The following is a 26,282-nucleotide window of genomic DNA, read 5'->3' on the forward strand; positions in this document are numbered from 1 at the left end:
ACTGGAAATCAAGAGTGCCATTTTAATTTATTGTATCCCTCTGGAGTGGAAGCATTTGTATGCGCTAGGGGTATGTTAACGCATTTCCACACACACACCCCAACACCCGAAAGTCAATTTTGGGGGTTTTGAAAACACTGGGTGATCTAGGAATACTGTTCATTTTGTACAGAGGTTCAGGGGCACTTCAATGAGCCACACCAGTTCAACTGATTGGGCTGAGCTGACCCTATGCAGAGAGACTAAAGGCGTAGGATCGCGAAATGATTACCTCCTGGAAGAGCAGTAATCCTCTTTAAAATATTTGTACGCATTCCTCTCTGCAAAAGAACCCTTAAAATGTGAATTTGGCCTAAAGTTGGACTGGAGGTAGCAGCAGCTGTTGCAGCTACAGACGAGGACCACGAGGTGGCAGGGGTTGCCTTCAATGAAAGGGTTCGGGGCGGTCGGGACCGCCGGGGCTTCAGAACATCCCCGCGGGTCTGAGCCGGGCCGACCACGGTTGGGTTTAGGCTCCGAGCATCTCGCAAAGCGTTGCCGGGCGAGAATTCCGAACTAATGGGCAGTCCGGTCCACCTGTCTGGAATGTCTCATACAACTCTGTTGTCTGAAACCGCCTCCCCACCCCCGGTCCCAGCCACCAGCCCCTTGAGAGGCCCCCTCTCCCCCCGGTATTTATTTATGCCACTGGACAGTTCTAGTCACATTAAAGCTCCGGTTCACCTTCTCGAGGACTTTCATCTCGGGAAGTTTTATGACACTTTGTGAATGTGCAAAGTTTTTAATTAGGCTCTCTAGACAGCCCGAGGCAGCAGCAGCGCCACAAAGTCTTCACGGTCTCTCTGCTTTACAGCACAACAAGCCGCTCTACTCCTTTGAAGACAATGCAGACTATGTGTACGATGTCATGTGGTCCCCCGTGCATCCTGCGCTCTTTGCCTGCGTGGACGGGATGGGGCGCTTGGACCTCTGGAACCTCAACAATGACACCGAGGTGAGCGGCGGCTCAGGCGCCCGGGCCGGAGGGCTGGGAGGGGGGCGCAGTCGGCCACTCGCAGTCTCTCCCTCTTTCTCCAAAACGGCCTTTTTTGGACAGACCTTCCAACTGCAGCAGGGCTGCCGGCCCCCATTCTTGACTACCCTGAAGGGAATTGGCAGATGCATTGGCCAAAAATCACTTAATCTCCCTTCATCCCTAAACGGTGGCTGCTCTCGGACAATTAACGACCCTTTTTTGCAAAGAGCAAAACGTTATGCGTTCACACCTTTCCCTATGGGACAGGACACACAGGCATTTGTCAGAGCCGTGTTGAAATAACTTTATAGGTAAATACTTGGAAAAGAAAGCTTTTGTGGACGTCGATTTTTAGATTGGGCTTTTAAAAAGGGCTATTTGTCAGTGTTTGCTACTTGTACCGTTTCTATTTTGAATCCACAAAAGACGATTCTGTTGACTATTTTATGTTTAGATCTTTCATCCATTTGATTTGTACCAAGGTAAATATTCCTTGTCTAAGATATCAAACTCAGAGGCAGACTTCTACAACAGTCTCCAACTTTGAACATGAATATCAAACTCAGTATTTTTTAAAAAATAGATTTTAACATGTCACATTTACAGCAAGTGAAAACACCCATTTATTTTAAAAAGCAGCCAATAATAAATACTGTTTTTAAATTATGCTATAAAAATTTATGTTTTAAAAACTATGCCACATGCATTGTTCCTTTTTGCCAGTCTAGCAAAATTACTGAGTTGCTAATTCAGCTACTTGGATTTTTTTTTTAACATAAATATTATTGTCCTTCAACTTTATAAAATAAAATGGTCTTGGTTTCTGATTCAAGAAAGCTCTCTATAAATAAGAATGGACAGGTAAGAGGAACAAGTGCTGCAAACTATATGTCAAGTGGAGAACAACAGAAAGGTCTTTTGAAGTGTTTTGAGCAGGAAACAGCTCAGCCTTTTTAATTAGGAAGCCCACAGCTGGAGGATCTGAGGAGGAGCACACTTCCCTAGTATGTGTGTGTGTGTGTGTGTGTGTGTGTGTGTGTGTGTGTGCAGGGAAATATTCTTCAGGTGTTATTATTAAGTCTTTGTATCTTCAAGGGTGTATACACCTATAATTGCTGCCAAGTAGTTATCTTTTAAAAATCTTTCAATTTGAGTCTATTTTTCCTTTTAGCTACAAGAATTCTGTGACAAGAATGAGTTAGGTAATGAAGCATCTTTGAAAATAATCAAAAGGCATGAGTATGTGAAATGTCCCATCATTTGGATGTTGAAATGTTTATAACATTATTGTTTTTAATAGAAAGATGTTATTACCCTACATTGTAAGGGTTTCCCAGAGTCTTCATCACTGTTTATTAAAATCATATTGCTTCTATTTGCTAGGAGAAATTCATTCATTTAAAGCAACCAAAAAAACTAACATTTTCCTGATTGATTTAGGAGACCGCTGTAGTAGAAATCCAGCTTAGTTGAGATAATGTTTAAGTGATACCCAACTACAATGCATATGAAGGGAGTGAGTGTTCTACAAACTCCTTAATAATTCCTATGTAACTGTTTTTCTTTTAAATTTTTTTTAGGTAAAATGAAACTAATGTCTCAACATTGATAAATATAATTTTTCCCTTCTCTTTCTCTAGATATCAAGAGACAACCACATAAGAGTTTCATAGCTAAACATTTTTTAAAAATCATTATTGGTCGTGCAAACTGTTTAGTTTTGTGGTAAACATAATTCTGCTTTAACAATAATAGTGGAGATACATTGAGTCCAGCTCAAATCCAGTAATGAACCGAACACTTTTTAAAACCTTCAAATCATTTTTGTCTTCTGGCAAGTTGAACAAGATTTTTCTTAAAAATTAGATTTCTTAAAAAAATCTGAATTATCAGTAGAGCAGTATGTTTTGTTGTTGTTTTTATTATTACATTTTGGGACCAGGTTATTCCAGCTGTTCCTATGCAAGGATAGTTCATATTTCCCACCTCAGTATTTCTGATTTCTACTGCTTAATGTAATAATTTATGATATATAAATCTTGCCTTTGCAATTAAAATGATTGAGCCAGGAAAACTGTGGAAATATTTGTGAAACAAAGTACAGTATAAGAGACAGAGAGAACATATGAATTGTTTTTTATTATTCATCAACTTTTGAAAGGTCATTACTGATCGGATTAATGCAAATGTATTTTGTCATTTTCTTCATGCATTTATGAATTTTCTAGCGCATAATACAGGCTGTGATCATTATTTTCTATCATTTGTAATATATATGAAAAGAAACTATTTTTAAATGTTTAAAATATTGTTTCACTTTGTTATAGTACTTATATTCCAAATAAAATTCTTGAAAATGTATTAGGCATTATTTTAAATGTGTCACAATGTCAGTTTATTTTCAGTGATTTTTTTGTTATATTCGTATTAAGATTAAACATTTTATTCTATTTTTAAGATTGTTCATAGATTACCTAATTCTATTCAATATCAGATTGTTCATGGAATTAGGTAATAGAATTAAGCAAGAATCCTGTATGAACCTTCTAAATTATGGTATTAAAAATTAACTTTGAAGAGTCTATAGTTGAATCACAGATTTGTTTTCTGGGCAGCACAGTCATAATAAAGTGTATTGACAGCATTATGATCCATCTAAATTCACATTGTTTCAGCCTCTGAAAGATTTGGTTAAAAATTCAGACTCTAGCTTGCACAGCAGGTACTTTTATTATAGAAATTGTGTATTTTTAAAAAATAAATGTGCCGGGGACTTTTGGGTTTTTTTTTTGTTTTTTTGTTTTTTTGCTCACAATTCACATACAGTGATTTAAGCGGGTGAAAGAATTTTTATTGATTTCAAGATTAAGTTTAAACATAGATTCTTATATATGATGGAGTTTTTATTGCTATTTTAAAGATAGGTATTGGGTCAATAATTTCGTATAAACAGATGGTTTCAATTCCCTGAATAACAAAATGCCGGTGGTGCTAAGCCACAGTACATGTTGTGTTTCCATTCTAATGCGACATGTTTATTAGACACAGGTCTTAAACAGTGGCATGAGATGATCCTAGTGGCCCCCTTTTCACTGTATTTTTTCTTTTTGTTTTAATATTTACCTTTTCCTTTCTTAATGGCATGTTGTCATTTCCTATTCAACATTCTTGTAAAAGGCTCAAGAGATCTGAGCTTTATGTCAATTATAAACTTCTAACCTTGAAGACAAGCTTTTACACAACTGATAATGGGAGAGAGGTAGACACACTAAAAAGTCTTTCCAAATACTGAGGCTCTTGGAACAAATACTACAGGTTCCATTGCAGCACCTCCAGTTCACTTTAATTATTATTATTGTTATAATTATCAATGCTTTTAGATTTGAAGTGTTTATTAAAGGAGATATAAGGCATTTTCTATGAGTGGGTGGCTGTATTCTATCACGATGTCACCCTGGAGACAGTGCCAAAGTTGTGGATCGCTTATTACACTTCGGTACTGCCAGAGGGAGGAAGACAGATTTAACAAAAGAGAGAGAAAGAGAGAGAGAGAGAATTTGAGTTTTTTGAAAAATTTTTTTTATCTTTATGTTTTCCTTTTTTCTTCTGATCATCTCCTCCCTGATGAGGTTTGAGAGATCAATACATATGTTTACTTTTTCCTTGAAGACTCACATTAATATGACTTTTTTATTCCACCATACGCCCGCTTTCTGCCTTTTTAGTATCCTTAATCTTGGTAAATCCTGAGATCTGTCTCTCTCCATCTGTCCATAAACTATGACCCTGTGGGGAAGGATCCCATTTAGCTCCTGTATTTTTTGTTGGATGTACACTTGTCATAATCCAAAGAAATATTCATGCCACTTACTGCCCGGTGACTATGTAAAAAGACTCTCCCTCCTTTTCTTTTTTGTTAAAGTGTCTCTTCTCTCTACCCCTTAATTCAGTGGAGCATATGATTTAAGAACAATGAGCCCTTTTTCCCCCCGGCACAAGGGATGTATATTACTTAATGCACATGAAGGCAGTTGGTGACTCATCCAGTTAAACGTATTATTGTAAATTTGTATATTTAAATTCATATTCAGAGATTCTTTTATTCTGTTGTGAACCCTTTGGCAGGTTCCAACAGCAAGTGTGGCCATTGAGGGGGCATCCGCCCTAAACCGTGTTCGTTGGGCCCAAGCTGGCAAAGAAGTTGCTGTTGGGGACTCGGAAGGCCGTATTTGGGTCTATGACGTTGGAGAGGTACGTGTGTATTTGTGTTGTTGTTACTGTTTTGACTTGTGTATCTACTTTAGAAACCTAGTGAAATTATTAGCAAGACCTTGTAGGCCACAGGGACCCTCTCTAACGTGCTTGCAAATTTCCATTGACTTCAGTGCTAGTTTGGCAAGACTTCCTTAGGGCCTAATTTGATCTTCTGTCTCCATGCACAGAACACTTAAGTTAACAATCTAAGCTCCTTTTAGAGTCCTGTAGAATGTCCCATCATCCTGTGATGGAGTGTGGCACTTCCCACTAATTTCATGAGAATGAAAAGTTTAGAGGCTGGGTGCGGTGCCTCACGCCTGTAATCCCAACATTTTGGGAGGCCGTGGCAGGTGGATCACGAGGTCAGGAGTTCGAGACCAGGCTGGCCAACGTAGTGAAATCCCATCTCTACTAAAAATACAAAAATTAGCCGGGCGTGGTGGCAGGCACCTGTAATCCCAGCTACTCAGGAGGCTGAGGCAGGAGAACCACTTGAATCTGGGAGGCAGAGGTTGCAGTGAGCCGAGATTGCACCACTGCACTCCAACCTGGGTGGCAGAGAGACTCCATCTCAAAAAAGAAAAGAAAAGTTTGCCAAATATATCATGCTAAAATTGAAAAGTTGAGTTTTGGTTGGTATGTTCAATTAACACATATACTATTTTTCTTTCATTAAAGTGTAGCCAATTGAGAATGTGATTAATTAGAATTTTGTGCCACTTGGTGGTATTCAAATTTATCATATGAGATATATACCTTTCTAGTATGTCTTATTACATGATACACAAAGTATTCCTGAATGTCATGGCATGTAAAAAAGGAAAAAAAAAAAAAACTACATCTTTTATTTCAGACAAATCTCCTTGAATTTGCATACGATCTTAATTTAATGTTACATTATCTATCAATTGTACTTAAGATTGTGTGTTTATTTTTACTGTATGAGAAAGTGTTGACCAAAACCTTCATTTCTGGTGAGGTAAGGAACTTTATCCTTAAAGAAAAAGAAAATATTGAACTTTCAAGCAAAACAAAATAAGAGTGTTATGTAATGCTATTTGGCATAATATGAATCTAACATTGCATTCCAGGGGGAAAATATACCACATTTGTATGCATAGCATCCTAGACCTAGAAAGTACTCTGTGAGTGCCTGGTGGATGGGTTTAGCTGATCACACTGAGAAGGGTTCTTTATGGTTTCATCAATCAGCATTCTATAAATTTGGCAATCCTAAATGGTTTGTTCTACAATGGAACTTTTGATGACATATTATATACTGCTATATGGTATAGTTGATTATGTTGAAACAAGCTAGACGGTGTTTTTTAAAATTCAGCCAGGGACAAAAACCGAATGACTTTAGAAATGGGAGTTTTCTATTCTGGATGCATAATTCTAAGTAAAAAAAAAATCTCTTGCTTTTACTGCATGTTATCTATTTCATTTAACACCCCCTTGACTACTCCTGATACCACAAGCTGAGTTCCAACAGTGACAAAAACTCTGTTAATATTGGCCCCAGTGGTGAAGATGCAAATGGTCTGGTGACTATTGATATAGTCTGGAGTCTTTGGGAAAGAGAATACCCTCTGAGTCGGAAATACCGCCAGTAGTATTACAGCAGTATTTTTCTTAAATGAGTATTCTTTATGTTTAATGTATCTTTCTCATGGCCCTCATCAAAGTAAAACTAAACAACAATAACAAAAACAGATATTCTTTATTGGTCACTTCCTAAAAAATAAAAAAGAGCAAAGGAGAATGTTAAAAAAAAAGGCTTTTCTCTCTTTCTTTCTTTTCTTCCTTTCTTCCTTTTCCTTTCCTTTGTTTATAACAAGCGTAATTGTGGGAGTGAAATACACATGAAGACATGCTCAGAGATACAATGGCAGAAAATAGATAAAATTTAAAAACTCTTTGCTCTATCTCCTTTGCATACACATAATGTCCCTTAACTCACTTAAGATTGTATACAATATTATTTTATCCCTCTTTGTTGTATCCTAAAAGGACTGAAAAACAGATTAGTTTAACAATCTGTTTTATATTTTAAAAGGCCTTTTGAAAAGTCTTTATTTTGACTTAAATGTTATATATATACACACTATATATATGCACACACATACATTCATACACACTGTCTCTATGCAATAAGGAAACACAATATGACATATATACAGAATTTTCTGCAATAAAAGTGATTTTATAGCTTTTGGACAGAATTACTTGAATATGACATATTTTGTGAGTAAATATGATTTTACAAAAGTTACTTTGGCTGATATGTGGCTGCTAAAATTTCTTTCTAGGATGCTATCATCATTTCTAAATTGTAAAGTGTTGTTATACTCATATTTGTACTATCATACTGGCAGGTCAGGCTGGTTTTCATTTTTATGTTATTGCCCTTACTTTTCTAAGTGATATTACAGACTATAGAAATGTCTGCAACTATAGGCCAGTCTCGCCTATTGTCTGGAGTCTAGACAGGCTATAGAAAAATCTCTGTGATATATAATAGGCCAAACAATTTGTAGGGCTGTTTATCCCTACAAATTCACTACCAAGAAAAAGAAAGGATATACTATTTTATTGAGAGTAGGTAATATTACAATCTCTAGCCCTTCTCTGAATGACCGAAAATCAGGATAAGCTTATACACTTGAACAGTTCTTTAGGTATTGTTTGATCATATACAAAGCAATCTATAGCTCAGAAAAACTCAGACTTAACAAAGTAATTGCCTTAACTGTGGTTTTATAAGTATTTTTATAAATTATATTTATTTGGGTAGAAGGGGAACTTTTGTGTTTCTCTTTGTCACCACAAAGCTTTATTCTAAATCGCTGGAGACCTCGTCTGTAGAGGTACAATGTACTAAAAGGAAAAATGACTTCCCTACATCTGAGGCTTAGCTGCAGCCCACTTCTGAAAGAGGTAGATCCCTTAAGGGCAAATGCTGCCATTATTGTGATTACTATAGGATCGTTCACCAGCCCAGAACTGACAGAACATAACTGTGCTTAAAGAGAAGTGCACCCTCTAGACAAGTACCTTCTCAGCCTTCCAAATCACCTAAACTGCGGAAGGCCAGGTGGAATGCTTCATGGCAGGGTGGCACATTTGGAATTAGAGGTCTGATCTAAGGCTGGTGCATGACTGACTGCAGGAAGGGTCGTCGAGCAAAGAGCTATTCAAGAAGAAACAAATAAGGCATTGAAGACTAAATTGCCAGTAGGCTCTGCCACCACTACCAATATTCAAAATTCGTTCCCTGGTCCCTATTAAAACGAAACTCATAACCACAGTCATGCTGGCCTTTAGATAGAAAACCTTGCTTTGTAGAACCCTCTAGAAAGAAGACAAAATGCTCTTAGATAAGCTTTGTAATACAATCTGTATTAAAAAGTAGATGGTAGGTTTTTTAGAGCACACAGTGTTGGTCCATTTTCCTCAGTATGTTGAATAGATGTCTGTGGGAAGACATCTCATATTCATTCTCCCAGTGTTGATATGAGGAGATTTTTTTTAGGCTGGGGAGAAAAGAGGGGCCTGTAGGCTAGCTTTTGCCAAGACCTTGTTCCACAAGTGAGGCTGTCTTGAAGAGTACAGGACCTGTGCAATTGCATAGGGCACCGTGCTTAGGGGAGCCCTGAGCTTGGGTCATTGTCTTAAAATTGTTAAAAATTTGTCAGGAAGGAACGCCACATTTTCATTTTTCACTGAACCCTGCAAATTAGCCGGTCCTGTCAACTAGAGTGTTACTCTTAATGCCACTCATGAGGCAAATCAGAAAAAAAAAAAAAAAAAAAGGGCCTTAACCTAGATCATTAGGAAGAAAGAGAAATCTGTAGAAATGTAGTTAAATGGATGGACACACTACAATCTTCTCATAACCTGTTTCTCTTTTTTTTCTTTTCTTTTTTTTTTTTTTTTTTGAGACGGAGTTTTGCTCTTGCCCAGGCTGGAGTGCAATGGCACACTTCTGCCTCCCAGGTTCAAGCAATTCTCCTGCCTCAGCCCCCTGAGTATCTGGGATTACAGGCACATGCCACAACACCCAACAAATTTTTGTATTTTTAGTAGAGACAGGATTTCGCCATGTTGGCCAGGCTGGTCTCGAACTCCTGACCTCAGGTGATCCACTCGCCTCTGCCTCCCAAAGTACTGAGATTACAGATTTGAGCCACTGCACCCTGCCTCATTACCTGTTTCTTAAAACTACTTAAAAATGTTTAATGAGAAGGGCCACGACTCTACATTATAAACATCAAGGTACATATAGAGCTAAAGCCGTACTGGAGATCCCAATTCACCTCCCACAACCCTCTTTTGATCACATCATAATTTTGCCTGAAAATATATTAATAATATAATTTGGGGAAAGATCTCTGAGATGCCTACCCCAGTTGGAGTGGAGCGGGACAGGCTTTCTCTGTCCACACCATTGCTGAGAACTCCCTGAAGAGAGACTGCTGTGAGCACTGATGGAAACATCTCCATTCAAGCCCAGGTAGTCTTGCCTTCCTGTGAGCCCTGGCACTCCCTGATTAGGGCATTGCAGAAAGGGACTCTGGTGTTACCAGTCACTGACAGTCATCTGCCTCATCTCCTGTCCCAGCTGAGGCTGCAGCTGCTGCAGGGAGCCCCAGCTCAGTACCCCCATGACCATGCCTTTCTCTTATTATGTACAATTATCCTCTATGACTTTTAAGATGATAGCAGAGAGCACAGTGGCTTGAATCCAGATTTAGTGATGCAATTTATTATGAACTTCTGAAGGGGTAAACACAGGATTGTGTATGAGCTCACTGAAATCACCAGACTGAGTTTGTCCATCTCCCTTTTTTTTTTCTTTTTGTTACATTTAAATGACAAAGACATGAGTAATATCCCACAGCCTGACTCAAGAGGTAAAATATAAAACAGCAATGTTTTCAGGTAGGTCACATGATGCTGTGTTTATATAGCACACATTTTTGGTTGTTTGATTTCAGCATTATATCTGGAAAATACACTGTACACATTTATTTTCACAGATAGGGGTCTATTTTCTTTGCAGAGCAGGTGCTGAACTCCCATTAGCATAAATGGAAGTTATGCGAATCTGAATCTGACAAAAGACAGAGAAGAACCCTTTTTATTATTTGGCTATAATTTTTACTCTATTTGTGCCTTCAAAAGTTACTTACATAGACAGTGGTTGCATGCACCATTTAAATTTTCTGAGATTCAAAATTAAAAACGAGCCTAGCTTCTGAATAAGTTTTGAGAAATCTCCAAACTATGGCTTGCAATTTGTTTGTTTTGGATTGTAGGAAGGATTCCATTCAATTAAATGAAACATGGGTAGGATAATAAGTCAAAAATTGACTATTAATATACCTGAAAACAGAGCTATTGTTGGATTTTTTTTCAAATGATGTATGAACACACATTTTAAAGAATTAAAAATAAAAACGACTCATTGCCATGTCTCCATTACTGAAGAGCAAGCTTTTCTATGCATATAGAGCTGACTTCAACAGCACATAGGCCAGTATGTATAGAATTATTCACGTGTCCTGATGATTGATAGCCAGCCTATCTACCTGTCTTTCTTGCAGATGTGTTTTATAGAAAGCCCGCCGCCATTGTTAAGGCTTCAGTGCTGTCACACAGATGCAGCTGTCATAAATATCCCCTAACAACTATGTTTGCTGCTTATCTGAATTAGTTAGAATGCTGTTTGCAGCTCCAGTTTTGAAAGAAGCAGTTTATCTTCCACCTCCTATTATTTCTTTTTCCATTAACCTCTTCCAGGGAAGATTTTGTTTTCAGTTGTGATAAATTCACACAGGTTTCAAATCCCTGATTATATTTTACAGTAGTCAAATGATAAAATTACAGAATCATTTTCAGCTCAAAGTAGGATTTGAAGAATAAAATGGAAACTTAAAAACCATGGTTTGAGAGATGGACAAATCTTATCCTAGCTTTATTGATTTGGTATCCTATTCACTAGTTACCTAAGAAAATATGCATAAATCTTTAAATTTGAACTCTGAACTTTGATAGCATTTCAAATAGCTTGTTTGATACGACTATTTGGGGGCCAAAAGAATAGTATTCATTTCATTACAAATTTCAATAAGTATAATACATTTGACATTGGATATATGGGCTTTGAAAAATTCTTGGAAAAGAAAGATGTGGGTTAGCATGAGAGATCAAATGTAACACTGCCAAAAAAGTAAAACATGATTTTAAATGTCCATTTGAATATATTTTAAAGCCAAAACGAAAAATCAAGAGAGAAAAGTTTATTTGTAACGCCAACAGGAAGAATGGCCTACACAATATATTTTAGAATGATGGTCAAGGTGTTACATGTAAGAACTGTTAACAAGTGCCTCAAATAGTTTCATAGCCAGCAAGAATAAGAATAAAAAAAAGAGATTCAATGGGCCATTTTTTTATGCTTTCAACAGTAGTTTGATGTAGTGGCATGTGATAAACTGGAAGTACTGGGAGCTAAAAAGGGTTTGAGTAACACAAAATAAATACAATACAATGATGATTTTTAAGGGGATCACACTTAGGCAATAATAGTGTACTTTGTGGAACTCCTTCATGTTTTCCGGTAATACAGGGCCTACATCAATTCTCCATAAGCAGCCTGTGCCTTGAATATAAATAATTCTCCTCCTTGAGGAAGTGGGCATACGAAACACAAAATTGAAAAGTTAAACTTAGATTTGGGAGGTTAATTCAAACAAGAGTCCCTTAATAAAAAGAACTGCATTTGCAATCAGCCAGTTTTAATAACCGTGCTTTATGAAGGCCTTTGTCCCCTGAGCAAGGCAAACCTGATTGCATGGCTGGGTTTTTGCAGCCTCCAGAAGAGCACAGTTGGTCTCAGCTTAGCAAGATCCAGGTAGGATCATCTGAATCACTGGTGTTTCTCATTAAATGAGTGTGGCCGTTAATTTCCTAGATTCTTGAAGGCCTTTGCAAGTACTGGCTTATTCTTAGGTGGATAAACAATATTATTTTCTTTAGCTGATACCAAATACTTCCTTTGATTTTCTCTCCTTGAAAAAGAAAAGACTTAGGCGTAAATTCTTCCAGTGATACCAAACATCCAGATAAAATGTGAAAATCCAAATACCTGGTTCTGTCGATAACATCTAGATAGCAGTTGATGGCATAAGAACAAAGCATCAAGCTTTTCAACTGGATTTTTCAGTTTTTACTTGAATTTTTAGTGTTACAGCCCCAATGCTGTGCTATTAAGTCAAGGGGCACCAAGATATATTTGCATGGGCAGATTTGAGATGCTAATAAATATAATTATGTTAAATAAGCCACTTTGAAATAATATATTAATTCATTTGTCATAACAAATTATATGTATTTGAAATTAAATATTTTGGGTAAAATCTATGATTGTAATTTTGGTATTAACTTTATTTCTTCTGGGAAAAGTGCTTAATTTAAAAAAGAAAAGGCGCAATTAATTCCAATTAATGTTGTAAGTATTCATCTTATAGTACGTGTAATAGCTGTGGCTTTCACTTTGATAATTATATATGTAAAAGACCATGATTAAACTAATTATTATATAAATAGTGTGCTTATTCAGGTAGCATTAGTATATGAAAATGGACTTATAGGATTAATATCTTCTCAAGCAAATGTTTTTTCTGAATTGATAAGAAATACTTATGACTTCATGTATTATGGAGTAGTTGATTCAATGAAAAGAAAGCCCTAATATCTAATATTATAAACAGCAAATTAATGTGTGTATAGTAATTTCAAAATGCAATGAAGTTCATATATTCTCATTTTGGTGATAAATGATCTATGAATATAAACCTTCTGAAAGAAGAACCAGTTTGTATAATTAATCATCTTCATGATTCTTCTGTGGTTTCAAACTGTCATCTTCAATGGCAGTTTGGATTATGAAGCAGTTGTTAATTATAGTGTTAATTTTTTTATGGCTGACAAAATTGTGTTTAGTTCTATAATTTCAAAATTGCTAAATTTTATCTTGAAAAATTGCTGCTTAGAGCAGTAGCCTCAAATCACAGCTTTAAAAGCTAAATGTGAAGTCTCTCCAATCATCTGTGAATCGAGATTAACCCGGGCCTGTACAGAATGGAGTTGTTTCTTACATGTGTATGTGTGCTACTGTTGGCATATCTAAAATATAATACATAATCAAATATCTGCTTATTCATGTTTCCTGTGTAAATATTTATACACCACGTAGGTCGGACTTGAAAAGTGAGGAAGTGAATGAATCATTATATTTCACTTTCAAGGAAAGCTTACATGAATTTTTGAGAATGTCAGCTATCAGAACATCTTTCAAATTTTAAAGCATGAGTTACTTATCATTTAAGAAATATCCAAACTGCTAACATTGTAAAAGCAATTTCATACTTTTAACCTAGTAGATAAATCAGTGGCCCATTTCTAAACTCTTTCTCCTAATAGCCAACCAATAGTTTTTCAATTCAGATTAAATTTTTTATTTGTATTGGTCTCAGCATTAAGGTCCCTTAGATAGAAAGTGAACATAAACTAATATTTTCAAAGTGAATAAATAAATAAGAAAGTGAACACCTTCTAGTATGATTAAAAAAAAAAAAGTTACCCTTGTGACTTAAAAAAAAAAATTCAGATTGTCAGCCCTCCCTTGATTATCACATTCCTCAGCTTCTTTTTTTAACCTTTGGAAGACCACATCCACAGAATTGTACAAAAAGTGGTTATTTGACAACTGTCTATTAAAACACAATAACCCAGTCTAGCAAAGTGCCTGGCACAAAATAGGCACACAATAAATATTTGATGGGTGAATGAATGATTCACATGTGAAAATTTGAGGAAAAATTAAGGGAAAGCTTAATTGTTTAGAGCATTCAGGATGTAGCCTCCAAGTTGGCTACAGATTGATGCACAGGAAAAAAATTACTTAACTGTAGTTGCACGGAAAAGGATATTTAGAAAATATCTTTAGAAAAGAGTACTTACCCTTCCCCCCAATCTCTTTCCCAGTTTCCCTCCCCTCCTGTGCTTTTAAAAGTGAGCAGTTGGCCACTAGTGTAATAAAAGCATAACAGTTGATTCAAACAGTTGTCAAACCACTGGAAAAATGCTTCCTTTTCATTGTGCTTTTTTTGGACACTATAGATATGGTAAATCATGAACTGCGTTATAAAAATACCTCTTTTGTGCCCAAACATTCAGTAGGAGGGAATGACATTTCTTTTATTACCTTGGTAAATGTTTTTAAGGTGTTTAGCAATAAGCCTTCTTTTTGTCAAAACTGCTTAGACGCAGTGGTTGCTAAGAATTTATTAGAAAACCTATAGTTAATAATATCAAGAAAAGAAGGGATATGTGTTTAGTAGCTAATATGACAGATGAGCTTGTGTAGCACATGCTTTTGCTTTTTCCTACCATTTTCTTGATCTTTTGTGTTATGGAAAACAAGTTATTCATGTTTAGAAAGTTTATTTTTCATTATTGCCCATCAACCAGCGTTTTTAGCATTTTCTCCATCTTTTGGGCAGAGAAATAGATTGTTCCAAATAGTACGGAAAAAAATAAGGCGAAAAGATTTCTGAGGAAAGAAGGATGATAAGATTTTAATACAAATGTGAAGAAGACTATTCATCTTTAGGTCTTCGTGAATTAACTCTTTCTTCGGATATTTGTTGTTGTTGTTGTTGTTGTTGTTGTTGTTTTTCTTCCACAGGTAAAACCTTCAGAATGTTGTCATGCTTCCTATAATGCTAAATTTTAACATGAAAAATATTTTACATGTTACTTTCTTAAGATAGTGTTTAAGGAGAAGGATATATATTTCCTTCTATATTCGCTGGCTTATTGAAATTGATAGAGACCCATATTTGTTACTATTTACTTGACTTTTATGTCCTACTTTTATTTCTTTCCTTAATTAGGTGGTAATGGATTTTTTAAAAAGTGTTACTGTAAAAAAAAAATGCGGTAAAAATAGTAAAAATAAACCACTCCTTTAAAGATACAAGGGAAGAGACCTTTGGCAGAGAGGTCTGAAGCTTCATGGGTGGATGAGGGTTCCCTTAGATGGGATTTCCAGATGAAAAGAAATTTTAAAATATTCAAATACCATCTGACCACCATAGGTAAGAATGTTGCTTAATTTTACAGAAATTTTTACCTATTGACTGGTAATAGCAGACTGTGCTGTAAAGAGACTAATGTAACTCCTACTTTGTCGACTTCTTTGAAACTGCTCTAAATAAGTTACATACCATACATCTTTTTGTGGTAGAACACTGTAGTATATTTACACCCTCTGTATATTGCATTCTAGCTTGGAATTCTGGTCCGTGGTTTCATCCATTGTTAGCTGCGATGCTAGACTCTCCCGGGAGTTAAATACAGTGGGGCTGTATTTATGTGAAGCGGGTATGCTTGGTCGTTCAGTGGCTGTTTCATTGCATATTACCTCCCACTTTGCTCCCATCTGTGTGTGTGGTAAAGGGAATTGTCCTAAAAAATACAGGCTTCCTCTGAACACAGACGTGTATTTGTATACCAGTAAGTCAACAATCTCCTGAATTTGGGTGCCATTAATAATTGTCCTTTTTAAAAGGCTTTTAGAGCTTAGAGGGGGTTAGCAGTCGTTCTGTGGAAACCGATGTACATTTCTACATTTTCTGTAAATGCATTAAAAAATAATGTGTATTAAAGTGAAAGGAAATCTGTAAGATATCTTTTTAACAGAAAACTTTAATTTTTAGATTAATACAGAGATGAATTGTCGTGTATCTCTTGGAAATCAATGGTTAACATGATAGTCTCACACACTTTCTAAAATTACTTCATCTAATTGAAAAATTACAAAGAGGCTGATGAGCCACACATCCATGGAATATTTATCTTGAAACCTAGAGTCCTACTCACTTAATGTCTTGGCCATACTTCATGTATCTGAGAAACCAGCTGAAATCAGAGTGCTTTTCTAACGTCTTAATTATGCAAGATTTTAAAAAAAGAAAACTAAAGTAAGCAATACCTGAGACAGATATTTTTACTATGAAAAATATTGCACTGGGATGGTGAAAGTTACTGCAGATAATGCAGCTATTTAAAATTATTATAGCTGCAATTACTAAAAAATGAGGAAGGTTTGACTGAGAACTATTCAAAATAGTTATTAGCCATGTGATTATAAAAAGGAACACATGAATGATATTTGCATGTTTAACCCTGGTTACAAAAAGTCATTTGATTTTTTTAACAGCATGTACAGCAGTTACAAATCCTTACAACTTTAGGTAAAAATGAAGAATCCCACTGTGGAAAGTGCCACAAGGAAAGAGCTGGATTAGGATGTATTGGTCACATGTGAAAAATAAAAAATATGTATGTGCATGTCTACATATGTGTGTGGATGTGTATAGTTACAATAAATACTTATATTTTAAACTTGATTTTTAAACCAACAATGGAAAGTAGCAACTCTGAAAGAATTTTTCTTGTGATTTGAAAGAACTCTTTCCCTGTCCCCCGTTCATGAAAGTTAGCTATTATTAAAAGCCTGACTACTTAGGAAATTATTTGTGTGGGTATTTCAGACATAAAATGTGATAAAATATAAGGTATACTTCTAAAAAAAAAAGTACAGCTCTAAATAGGTGAAAAGAAGAAAGAGAAGATGCAAGGAAGCAAGACAATAAAAAAATTGGAAGAAAGGAATAAACATTAAGAAGGAAAAACAACATCATGTATTCAGGGTTTATAGTGTACAAGCACTGTGTTAAGCTTATTACATTTTTTTGTTTTATTTAATATTCAGTCCTAGAAGATGGATCTTACAATTTGTTTCACACAAATGAGGAAGTAAAGATCAGAAGTGTTAAAACCATGCATTCCCTAAAGACACACAGCAAGTTAATGGCAAATCTGGGAAAGAAACCAGGATCTGGCCGGTGAAGCAGAAAAAAAGTCAACCCTGGCTCCATTCTCAAATGTTATTACTCCGCAGTCTGTGCCTCCCTTTAGGTATACAGGACACCCGTGCAAGGCGAGCAAGGGTTAGACTGATAAGTTTTTCAGGGGTGAGGTGGGACCGGGTTCAGAGGCAGCCTCCAGTCCACTCAGGCAGAGAGGAGGGGACTGATCCCTGACATGGTCCGAGAAGTAGTGGGGTAGCCTGGGTGGTGGGGCTCTGGGAGGCTAAAATGATACATTTTCATGAATTTTTCCACAACTTTTGCACTTTTGCTTTTGCTTGTAGACTTTTTGTCTTCCAAGAATCTTAGAAGATTTAAAACAATCTTTACAGTCTTTGAGCAGGTGATTCAAAACACATTACCTGCCTGCCCTTCTGTCATGGAATGCTGGCATTTCTCAAAGGGGTGAGTCTTGATTGCCCCACACTAACAGGTGAAAGTTATGTGGTCTTTAGCAAATCATTTAGCTCCCTATACTGTCCTCTCCTACCTGTTAAAGAAAGGTCTACACCCTGCTTCTTAACATCCTCACATAACAATCAGAATTAATTCCCAAAGAAATTTTTTTAAAAAACAGAAAAATACTGTAAAATTGGTATGCATGCCACAAAACGTATCATTCTGGGGAGCCTGTTCAATTTGACTGACAATTTAAAGAAGAAGAATGCATGACAATCCATGAGGAACTCATAGTACTTTCTTTACTTTGATTACCTTTCTCATGCTCTCTGCATCTCTGTTGATGAATGGGTCAGATATCATCATCCTTACTTTACAATTGAGGCAGTGAGAGGGTAAGTGCCTGACCGTTGCCAGCAGCCAAGATGAGAACAGGACTTGAGTCTCCTGTCCAAATCTGAGGTTCATTTTACCTCTTTCTTATGTCCAAATTGCTACCTCAGTACCTACCTTTGCCCTTAGTTTCATTGGCTGTAAAAATGGGATTGTATCATATCTATAAAAGGTGATCTCTTTTAGAGTTAAGATTTTATTATCTCAGGAATCTGAGCCTCAAGTGCTTTTGGCATGAAAATGCTTTATATGTTTAGCAAAAAATTAGAAAACAGTCATTGAATCAGGAGATGGACTGGCTGTTGGTGAACTCAGTCGATGAAGCAGTTGGAATATCTGAGTCATCCCTAACCTATGATGCAGACTTCATCAGAGATGAATCTGGAGGCAGAAAATGTTTCCAGATCCACATTGACTTAGAACAATGCTGGGAAATTTTTGAAGTTTTTTTTTTAATGGTGTTCCCTTAATTAACTATACATTTTTAATTGGTCAAAATAACTTATGATCTTTTTTCCTATCACAAACGTAAATTGTTTGGAAATTATTCTAAGCTATTATTCTCAGAGAAAAAATCCATAGTGATGCTCTAGATTTAGCCTTTATGCCTTAATAGAAACTTGAAGTGATGCTGAAGCAATGTTATTAACATGCCATTTGCCTCCCTGTTACTTGCTTGACACACAACAGATATCAGGAAATGTTACAGTTGTCACTGAAGGAAGGTAAATTTTAGGCTATTCATTTTTTAATGTCAGTGAAGTTTTTTTAATGCCAGTATTCACACAGTTTGACCTACAAAAAACATAATTAATTTTTGTCTGTATTTCATAGTCTTCATATTCCAAAATGATTCACTACTGTATCTTTAATTCAAACACAGTGCCTGACATATAAATGGTACTCAATCAATGCTGATTGAATGAGTATTGAATAAATTTATATGCAAGGTAGGACATGAGAGCAGTCTGTTCTGTAAGAAACATGAACAAAGATTTTTCCTATTTAATGATTAAGATAGTGTTGGATTAAAAAATCTCCTAGAGAAAATCATAAATGCATTTATGTTCTTGAGCCTACTTTCTAGCCATTTCTAATCAGAGACTACCAGGTGAGAAGAGCCAGGAACTGCCAAGGGTAAATAGGGCAGTTCTGTCCAAACGGATGCCGTTTACAGTCATGGAAACAGCAAAGTGAAAAGAGTGGCCCTCTTGTTTGTTAGGACACCTGTTTGGTCTTACCTACAAGTAATTCTAATGCCAAAAATTATTACTTTGGGTGTAGAAACAGCCTGTGAATACACATTCACACTTTCAAGCTAAGATGATACTTAAAGTACTTCCTGATGGTGATATTTAATTCTAAAAATGGGGCAGTCTGCAGTTCACCTTCTAAATCTAACATTACAATCACCTTGGGTTATTTTTACAGTCAACAAGATGAAAAGTGTAGTAGGATGAGGTAGATAAATTGATTTCAAGTTTCTAGGAGGAATTGTGTTTTCATCATGTTCTACTCTAGAATTTTTGTGAAGCAAGAAAATAAATATTTCTGTGAAAATTAAGATACCATAAAAAGGAAAAGACTTGGCAAAACAAATATCCCTAAAAAACAAACTTCAAACATTTTGCCAATCTAAATGAAACTTCAGCAGATCAAAAAGAGGACAAGATGTGTTAGATTACTGTGACACTTTTGTGAGGGTGAATCTATATTTCTAAGGGCATGTGTTAGTATTACAGCACTATTACTCCCACCCCCATGAAGAAAGTCACATGTAGTTCATTTGCTGGCTTATGTTTTGTGTGTTTAACAGAAACATTTACATTTGATAAAACTCATTTTTATGAAGTTATGTAATTTTTGAGATGTGTAATTTTATATAGTGTAAATGAGACTCACTTCTGTTCTAAACTGTATCTAGACATTTATTCAAATCTTAATGTTCCATAATCTTTACTAGGGCCGTTTCTGAACAGTCTTGCCATGACTACTACATGAAACTATGTAAATACATTTACCTATTTTATTGTTAATAGTATATAGTTTCTACACATGGCTATCGATAAAATATTGCATAGGTCATCATATATTAACTTACATTTGTATGATTTTAACTAATAATATAGCTTTATGTTTGGGAACCAAACTCAGCTCTTTATGAGCAAGGTACTGTGTATTATTGAGACCTATTTTTTTCTCCAATATTTAAAGTTATATGAAGTTATAGGGCATTTTAGCTTTAGCTTGATTCTTACTTTATATGGGAAAAAGTTATAAATGTGTTACCATGATTAGGCTTTTGTCTCTTCTTGGGCTTTTGTTTCATGGTTATTTTTGGAAAGGCTTGCTCAGCGGTTGGAAGAAGGAAAAGAAATAGTGGTCCTATTCTTTTACATAAATGTGATACCAACCCTTAGTTGCTTATGGTTTTCGTGAGCTTGTTTGTATCGTACATTTTGGGGGCCTCATTTTCCAGGTGGAGTATTTTCTAAAATTGAAGAAAAAAATGAAGAATCGTGGAATATAGGAAAAGAGTCCAAAGTAGGGAAAACAGACTGAGCAAAAGGGTATCAGAATCATTCAGGACTATTGTGAACTTGTGTTATTGCCTACAAAGAAATTTGGATTCATTTCAATAACTATAGTAGCATTTAACCATTCAGAAACTCATTCATGTGACTAAGTAAGAATTCTTATTGGTACTGCACTTCGCAAAATAAGTCAAAGAACTTACTTTCCTTGCCTCTATATCATTTCCAGAATTATATTCTAGAAACATTTAGCCTTAATACCAGAACACTAATTTAAGGATATGCTTTGCACAATGAAGTTGCCACTTTCCAATAAGTTTTCTTGGACAGATAGTATTTGAGAATATTATCCTTGTAATAAAAATTTTAAGTTCTAATCATTTGGCTCTGTGTGGTGGGAAATTTTCCAGCTGTAGAAGCAATCTCAAAGCTTAGGTTTATTTGCTTCCTCTTTTTTCATTAAAAAATATATTAATTGAGATGGCTGTATGTTCTTAATGTTTATGGAATATGTGGATAGTGTAGTGTAGCACTAGAACCTATAGGGAAATTACACTATATTATAGCGTAAAACTCCAAGAAAATGCATGTAAAATCTAAATGAATTTTATTCTATGTGAAAAGCATTCAGACTTCTACTAAATCCTGTTTCTCATCCTCAGATTTTTTTTTCTATCCCAGATACTTGCATTATATTTTTAAGCAATTTATTTTTGGATGCTATGTGGAGAAATCATTATCCTTTAAAACGACTAACAAAAATTCATACATTCAGTTTGCATTGGAGGAGGCATTAATTTCCTCCTCACTGAATTGTACACAGAAGATGTTTTGGAAATTTTATAAATCCCCCTTTTTGATGAATCAGTATAGCATACTGGCTAAGGATGCTCATACTGGAACCAGATTCCATTGACACTTATATTTGCTGGCTATGCAACCTTGGTAAGATTATTTAATCTTTCTGTGCCTCTAATATAGGAATATGAGGCACAATAGGATTATTATGACGAATGAGTTAATGCATGTAATGTGCTTAGAACAGAACTCTTGGTAAATAATAGCTACTATTACTACTATTCATAGTTATCATCATATAAATCTTACTGGAAAGGCCCAAGGACTATTTCATAGGAGGAATATTTCTTTGTATATATAAGCTATTCTTTTGCCCTTCATACTGCCCCATCAGCAACACTTTAGAAAAAGGATTAATACCATTGACTAGGAATAAAATATACAGTTATTTGAAAATCTTGGTCATTATATGCAGTTTTTATTTGCGTGTTCACTGTAAGTCTGGTCTTCTTATGAAAAAATTTCATTACTAAAAGCGCTTTAATGTGGCTACTGTAATTGTATAGTTTGCATAGGTTTTTAAAGTTTTATAAATTCTGTGAGTGCTTTTGCTTCCAAGAGTGACACGGTTCTCTTGTTAGTTTAAGAGCAACACCTCAGGCCCTGCTTGATCCAAAGAGGAATGTTTGATTTCCTTTACATTCCAAGGGAAACATCTGCTTTGGAGGGTGTGGGGGCAAAGGGACAGTCATTCAGGCTTCAAGGCTTTCAGACATGAAAGATATCTTGTTCATCATTTCTCCATTGATTTGCTTTGCAGCTTGCAGTTCCCCACAATGATGAATGGACCCGATTTGCCAGGACCCTTGTGGAAATTCGTGCTAACAGAGCTGATAGCGAGGAGGAAGGCACTGTTGAGTTATCTGCCTAGTGGAAATGAGCCACCCCCACTGCAGCCCCCACCTTTGTGTCCTAGAGCTCAGCGTCTGCAGTCAAGTCTCTTGTATTCGGTGTCCATTCAGTATCAGTATTGCTGTGACATTTTGGGTGCCATATTCTGCCAGCTTTGCTCCAAGTATTCTAAATGTGTCCCACCATGCTTTCCACTGACCCAAAATTCACCACAGCATTTCTATCTTTATATTTCTGTCTCAAAAATGAAGAGAAGGGGGTTATGGGTTAAGTTGCTGCCTTTTAACTACTTTGTAGCTGTATTTAATAGCTGGAAACCTCTGGTTAAATTTGTGCTTACATGCACTCCTGGCATAGTCCTATTAAATCCATATGAAGCCAGATATGATTGGGTGCAGATGTGGTGTGCCTCATATTATGGTACAGGGCCAAAGACTTGAGATGTGGTGTTTTACATGGTGACTCACATTATGAATGGATTTACTAGAAGAACATTGCTGCTCCTTATTTATTGTAGTGTGCTGCATGGAACGTATTTATTTGAAAGCATTAAAATAAACGATCCTAGAGCATGTGCATAATGAGAGGACTGTATTCTCTCTGCTGCTGTTGAGGTTATATTAAGTTCCACATAACAATTACAGTATGCCAGTTCCACTGAAGACATGAAATCTTTAGAGGTTTGTTGCAGTGAACGAAATGAATTTTAATGCCTATTATTTCTGGGTACTTTAACAATATTTCAAATATCATTGACCACTAATACTTGTCATTGAAGCTAACACAGTCTGACAAAAGTCTGTGGTTCCTAAATATGACATCAGTGTTGCCAATAAAATGTTTCAAACCAGGTCTGCACCAGTGTGAGTAAATCCTTTGCTTGGGGAAAACTTGACTGGAATTCTGCTGTGACAAGAGGTGGGAGAGATACATTAGAGCCATGTTAAAGACTGATCATGAATTTATTTGGGCAGCCAACCTGGCTGGACTTAAACCAAGACTCCTAGTTTTATTTTTATGAGGGAATGTGTGTGGTTTTTTCGGAAAGCTCCTCCTTCTCACCTTTACCAAAGCCACCCTTGCCCAAAGACAGTTGTTGGAGTAAGAAAGGTAGGTTAAGATGAACAAATACCAAATGTCCTACACATTTCTTTTTAAAAACAATTTACACCAGAAATGATGTTTATTACTATTGGACTAGGAAATATGTCTATAAACAACTTCAATAAACTTTTTTTCAAAAGGTCATTTTATGCCCAGGGAAAATGAAAACAAATAGCGGTCGAGTCATGAAAAACATTCAAAGACAGGCTTTCGGCTTTTTAGGAAGGGAATTCCCATTGGGACTTTTTTGGTAGGGATTCCTTCAACTGTACGGTTTCTTTTATTTTTAAAATAGTATCAATCATACTTTTTCTCCAAGTAGCCTACAATATTTAGATATTGAAATCCTTTGTAAACAATAAAAATTTTATAGATAACAAATGAGTATCTGAAATAGGTTTAAAAGCATTTGAATGAAAAGTACTGGGAAAAAAAGTTTCACAGACATACAGTAAAGTACCTAAGAATAAAAATGCAAAACGCGTGCATTATTATGATAGACCAAATTGAATGATTCAGTGAGTGATGATGTGAAAAGTACAAAGGCCTGAGTCACTTACAGTAGGCACATAAAATGTTACAAGAACATGTGTTCTTATATATCCCACTGTGGTAGCTGGTCTCCAAGGCAGTTCCCAATTCTTGTGCAGGCCATCCCCTGTTGAATCCACGCTGACGTTATGTGACTGACACAATACTGGGAAGTGATGCTACATGGTTTCCATTATGTCTTAGTTAATTCAGACTGCTACGTGGTTTCCAGGATGTCTTAGTTAATTCAGACTGCTATAACAGAATACTATGGTATTCAGACTGAGTGGCTTAAGCAACAGAACTGTATTTCTCACAGTTCTGAAAGCTGGGAAATCCAAGGTCAAGATGCTGCAGATCTGATATCTGGTGAGGGCCATCTGCTTAGGTTGCAGATGGCTATCTTCTCATTGAATCCTCACATGGTGAGGAGAGAGAGAGATGATCTCTTTCATGTCATTACTTATAAGGGCACTAATCACATTTATGTGGGCTCCACCCTCATGACCCAGTTATCTCCCAAAGGCCCACCTCCAAAAATCATCACATTGAAGATTTAGGCTTCAACATATGAATTTGGGAATGAACATAAACATTCAGTCCACAGCCCAGGGCAAGGTTATAAGAAGACATATATCCTCCACCTAGGTTTCTTGGCACAATCAATCTTGGTCCCTGAGCTACTATGTAAGAAGCACAACTACCCTGAGACTTCCAGGCCACACAGAAGCTGACCATGGAGTGGTCATGTAGACATAAGAGAAATACACAGCCAGTCCACAGCCATTTAAGTCACCCCAGCTGATGTCCCAGATGAAATGTGGTAGCCAGAAAGATGCGCCTTTCAGATTTCCTATTGCAGAGAACATGGTTGAATGACAGTTATGATGCCTTGCTTTGAAACCCATCACCAAGTTTGACCAAGGTCATGCTTCCTGCATGCTCTTGCCAGCCAAGACTAAGTATGGCAAAGATCCTAAGGCTGGCCTGTATCTAGGAGACATAAGACTTCTTTGAAGTAACTTTGGCTCCAGGACTTTATGTCAGCATTGCTAAAACTTTCTCAGAACTGTACTTCAGTCCAAGACTAGCTGACTTTCTTCTCTTCCTCCCTTCCTCCCTCCCTCCCTCTCTCCCTTCCTTCTTTCCTTTCCTTCCTTCCTTCCTTCCTTCTTTCCTTCCTTCCTTCCTTCTTCTCCTCCCTTTCCCTCTCTCCTTCTTGAGACCTGACAAACATCACTGTCTGATGGCTGTCCTGCCTAAGCTGGCTAGGGATGTCCTAGGCCTTATAAAAGAACAAAGAAACTACCTCAAAAGAATTGCAAAAATTAGCATGTACCATTAGGAGCCCGGGGAGTAGCACTGGGATTAGATTTTGAGGTGTTTGATCAAGGGAGCCAGAATGTTGATTAGATAAGGAATAATTCATTGACTTTGAGGGTTTTGTGTGTGTGTGTGTGTGTGTGTGTGTGGTAAGGAAGAGGGAAGCTATATGACTTTATACTCTGGCAAGGAGCCTAAAGAATAGGGTCACTCTTCGAAGTCTGAAAAAGCTGTAGCCTACATTCACTAGAGTGAAAATGTCTGAGTTGCCCTGGTAGTACAGGAAGGAATAAAGAGGTTGAAGGAAATGGCTATGTTAGAATAGATATATTATTTAAGTTCCGAAGACACACTCAAGGGTTATGTTACATAGGAACACCCAGAGTACACACCCTTCAAAGCCATTTGCAATGAGCTGGTGAGAGAGGCATTAGCATCTCTAGAATGTTTAGCGGTAGCTTTCCTTTGTAGGTCAGGGCTGATGGTAGGAGAGGCAGTCACAGAGTGGGGCTTGCTAACATCCATGGGGATGATGAGACCCCAGAGTAATAGTGGCTAGGTGGTGGCAGTTAACCACCAGAAGTCAGGAAGCCACAACTGCCATAATGACCAGCTAGATCAGAGAGCAGCCAAGAAGGCTTTACCCATAGGAAGTTGTGGGAGTAATTAAAAGAACGTGGCATTCCTAGTGGCAAAATAGACAGGCAGCCAAAAGGGTGTTGCTTAACTTCTATGACCAAAAACATAGAGCAAGAATGGAGACGCAGGAGACTGAAGACTGTTACCTCAATAAAAAGCCACATACCTCTGCTCACTGTCCAGTCCTGAGCCAGTTTTCCAATCCAGAAACCATTGAAGATTGCTAGGAGGTTGCTAGGAGGGAGGACACCAGGAGGGAGGACACCACTGCAAACATCTATTGTGATGATCTCCCCAGTCCTTCCCCAAAAGGACCTATGGGCATTTATTCGGGTGAATATACAATGCAGAAAGAAACAAACCAACATTTGA

General features: G+C 36.6%; 1 protein-coding gene across 5 annotated transcripts in view; it reads left to right on the forward strand.

The window, feature by feature from the left end:
- The window catches only part of DYNC1I1 (dynein cytoplasmic 1 intermediate chain 1), a 325,617-nt gene extending 302,454 nt beyond the window's left edge, over positions 1–23,163 (forward strand). For all 5 annotated transcript variants that reach the window (XM_001170561.5, XM_001170506.5, XM_001170374.5 and 2 more), the window contains 3 exons: positions 854–994; positions 5,141–5,266; positions 22,222–23,163. In XM_001170561.5, coding sequence (XP_001170561.1) covers positions 854–994; positions 5,141–5,266; positions 22,222–22,332 — 378 coding nt within the window. In that variant the 3' untranslated portion in view covers positions 22,333–23,163. The remainder of the gene's footprint in view (positions 1–853; positions 995–5,140; positions 5,267–22,221) is intronic.
- Positions 23,164–26,282: the final 3,119 nt, after the last annotated feature.

Source organism: Pan troglodytes, chromosome 6 (assembly GCF_028858775.2).
Source record: "Pan troglodytes isolate AG18354 chromosome 6, NHGRI_mPanTro3-v2.0_pri, whole genome shotgun sequence".
NCBI lineage: Eukaryota > Metazoa > Chordata > Mammalia > Primates > Hominidae > Pan > Pan troglodytes.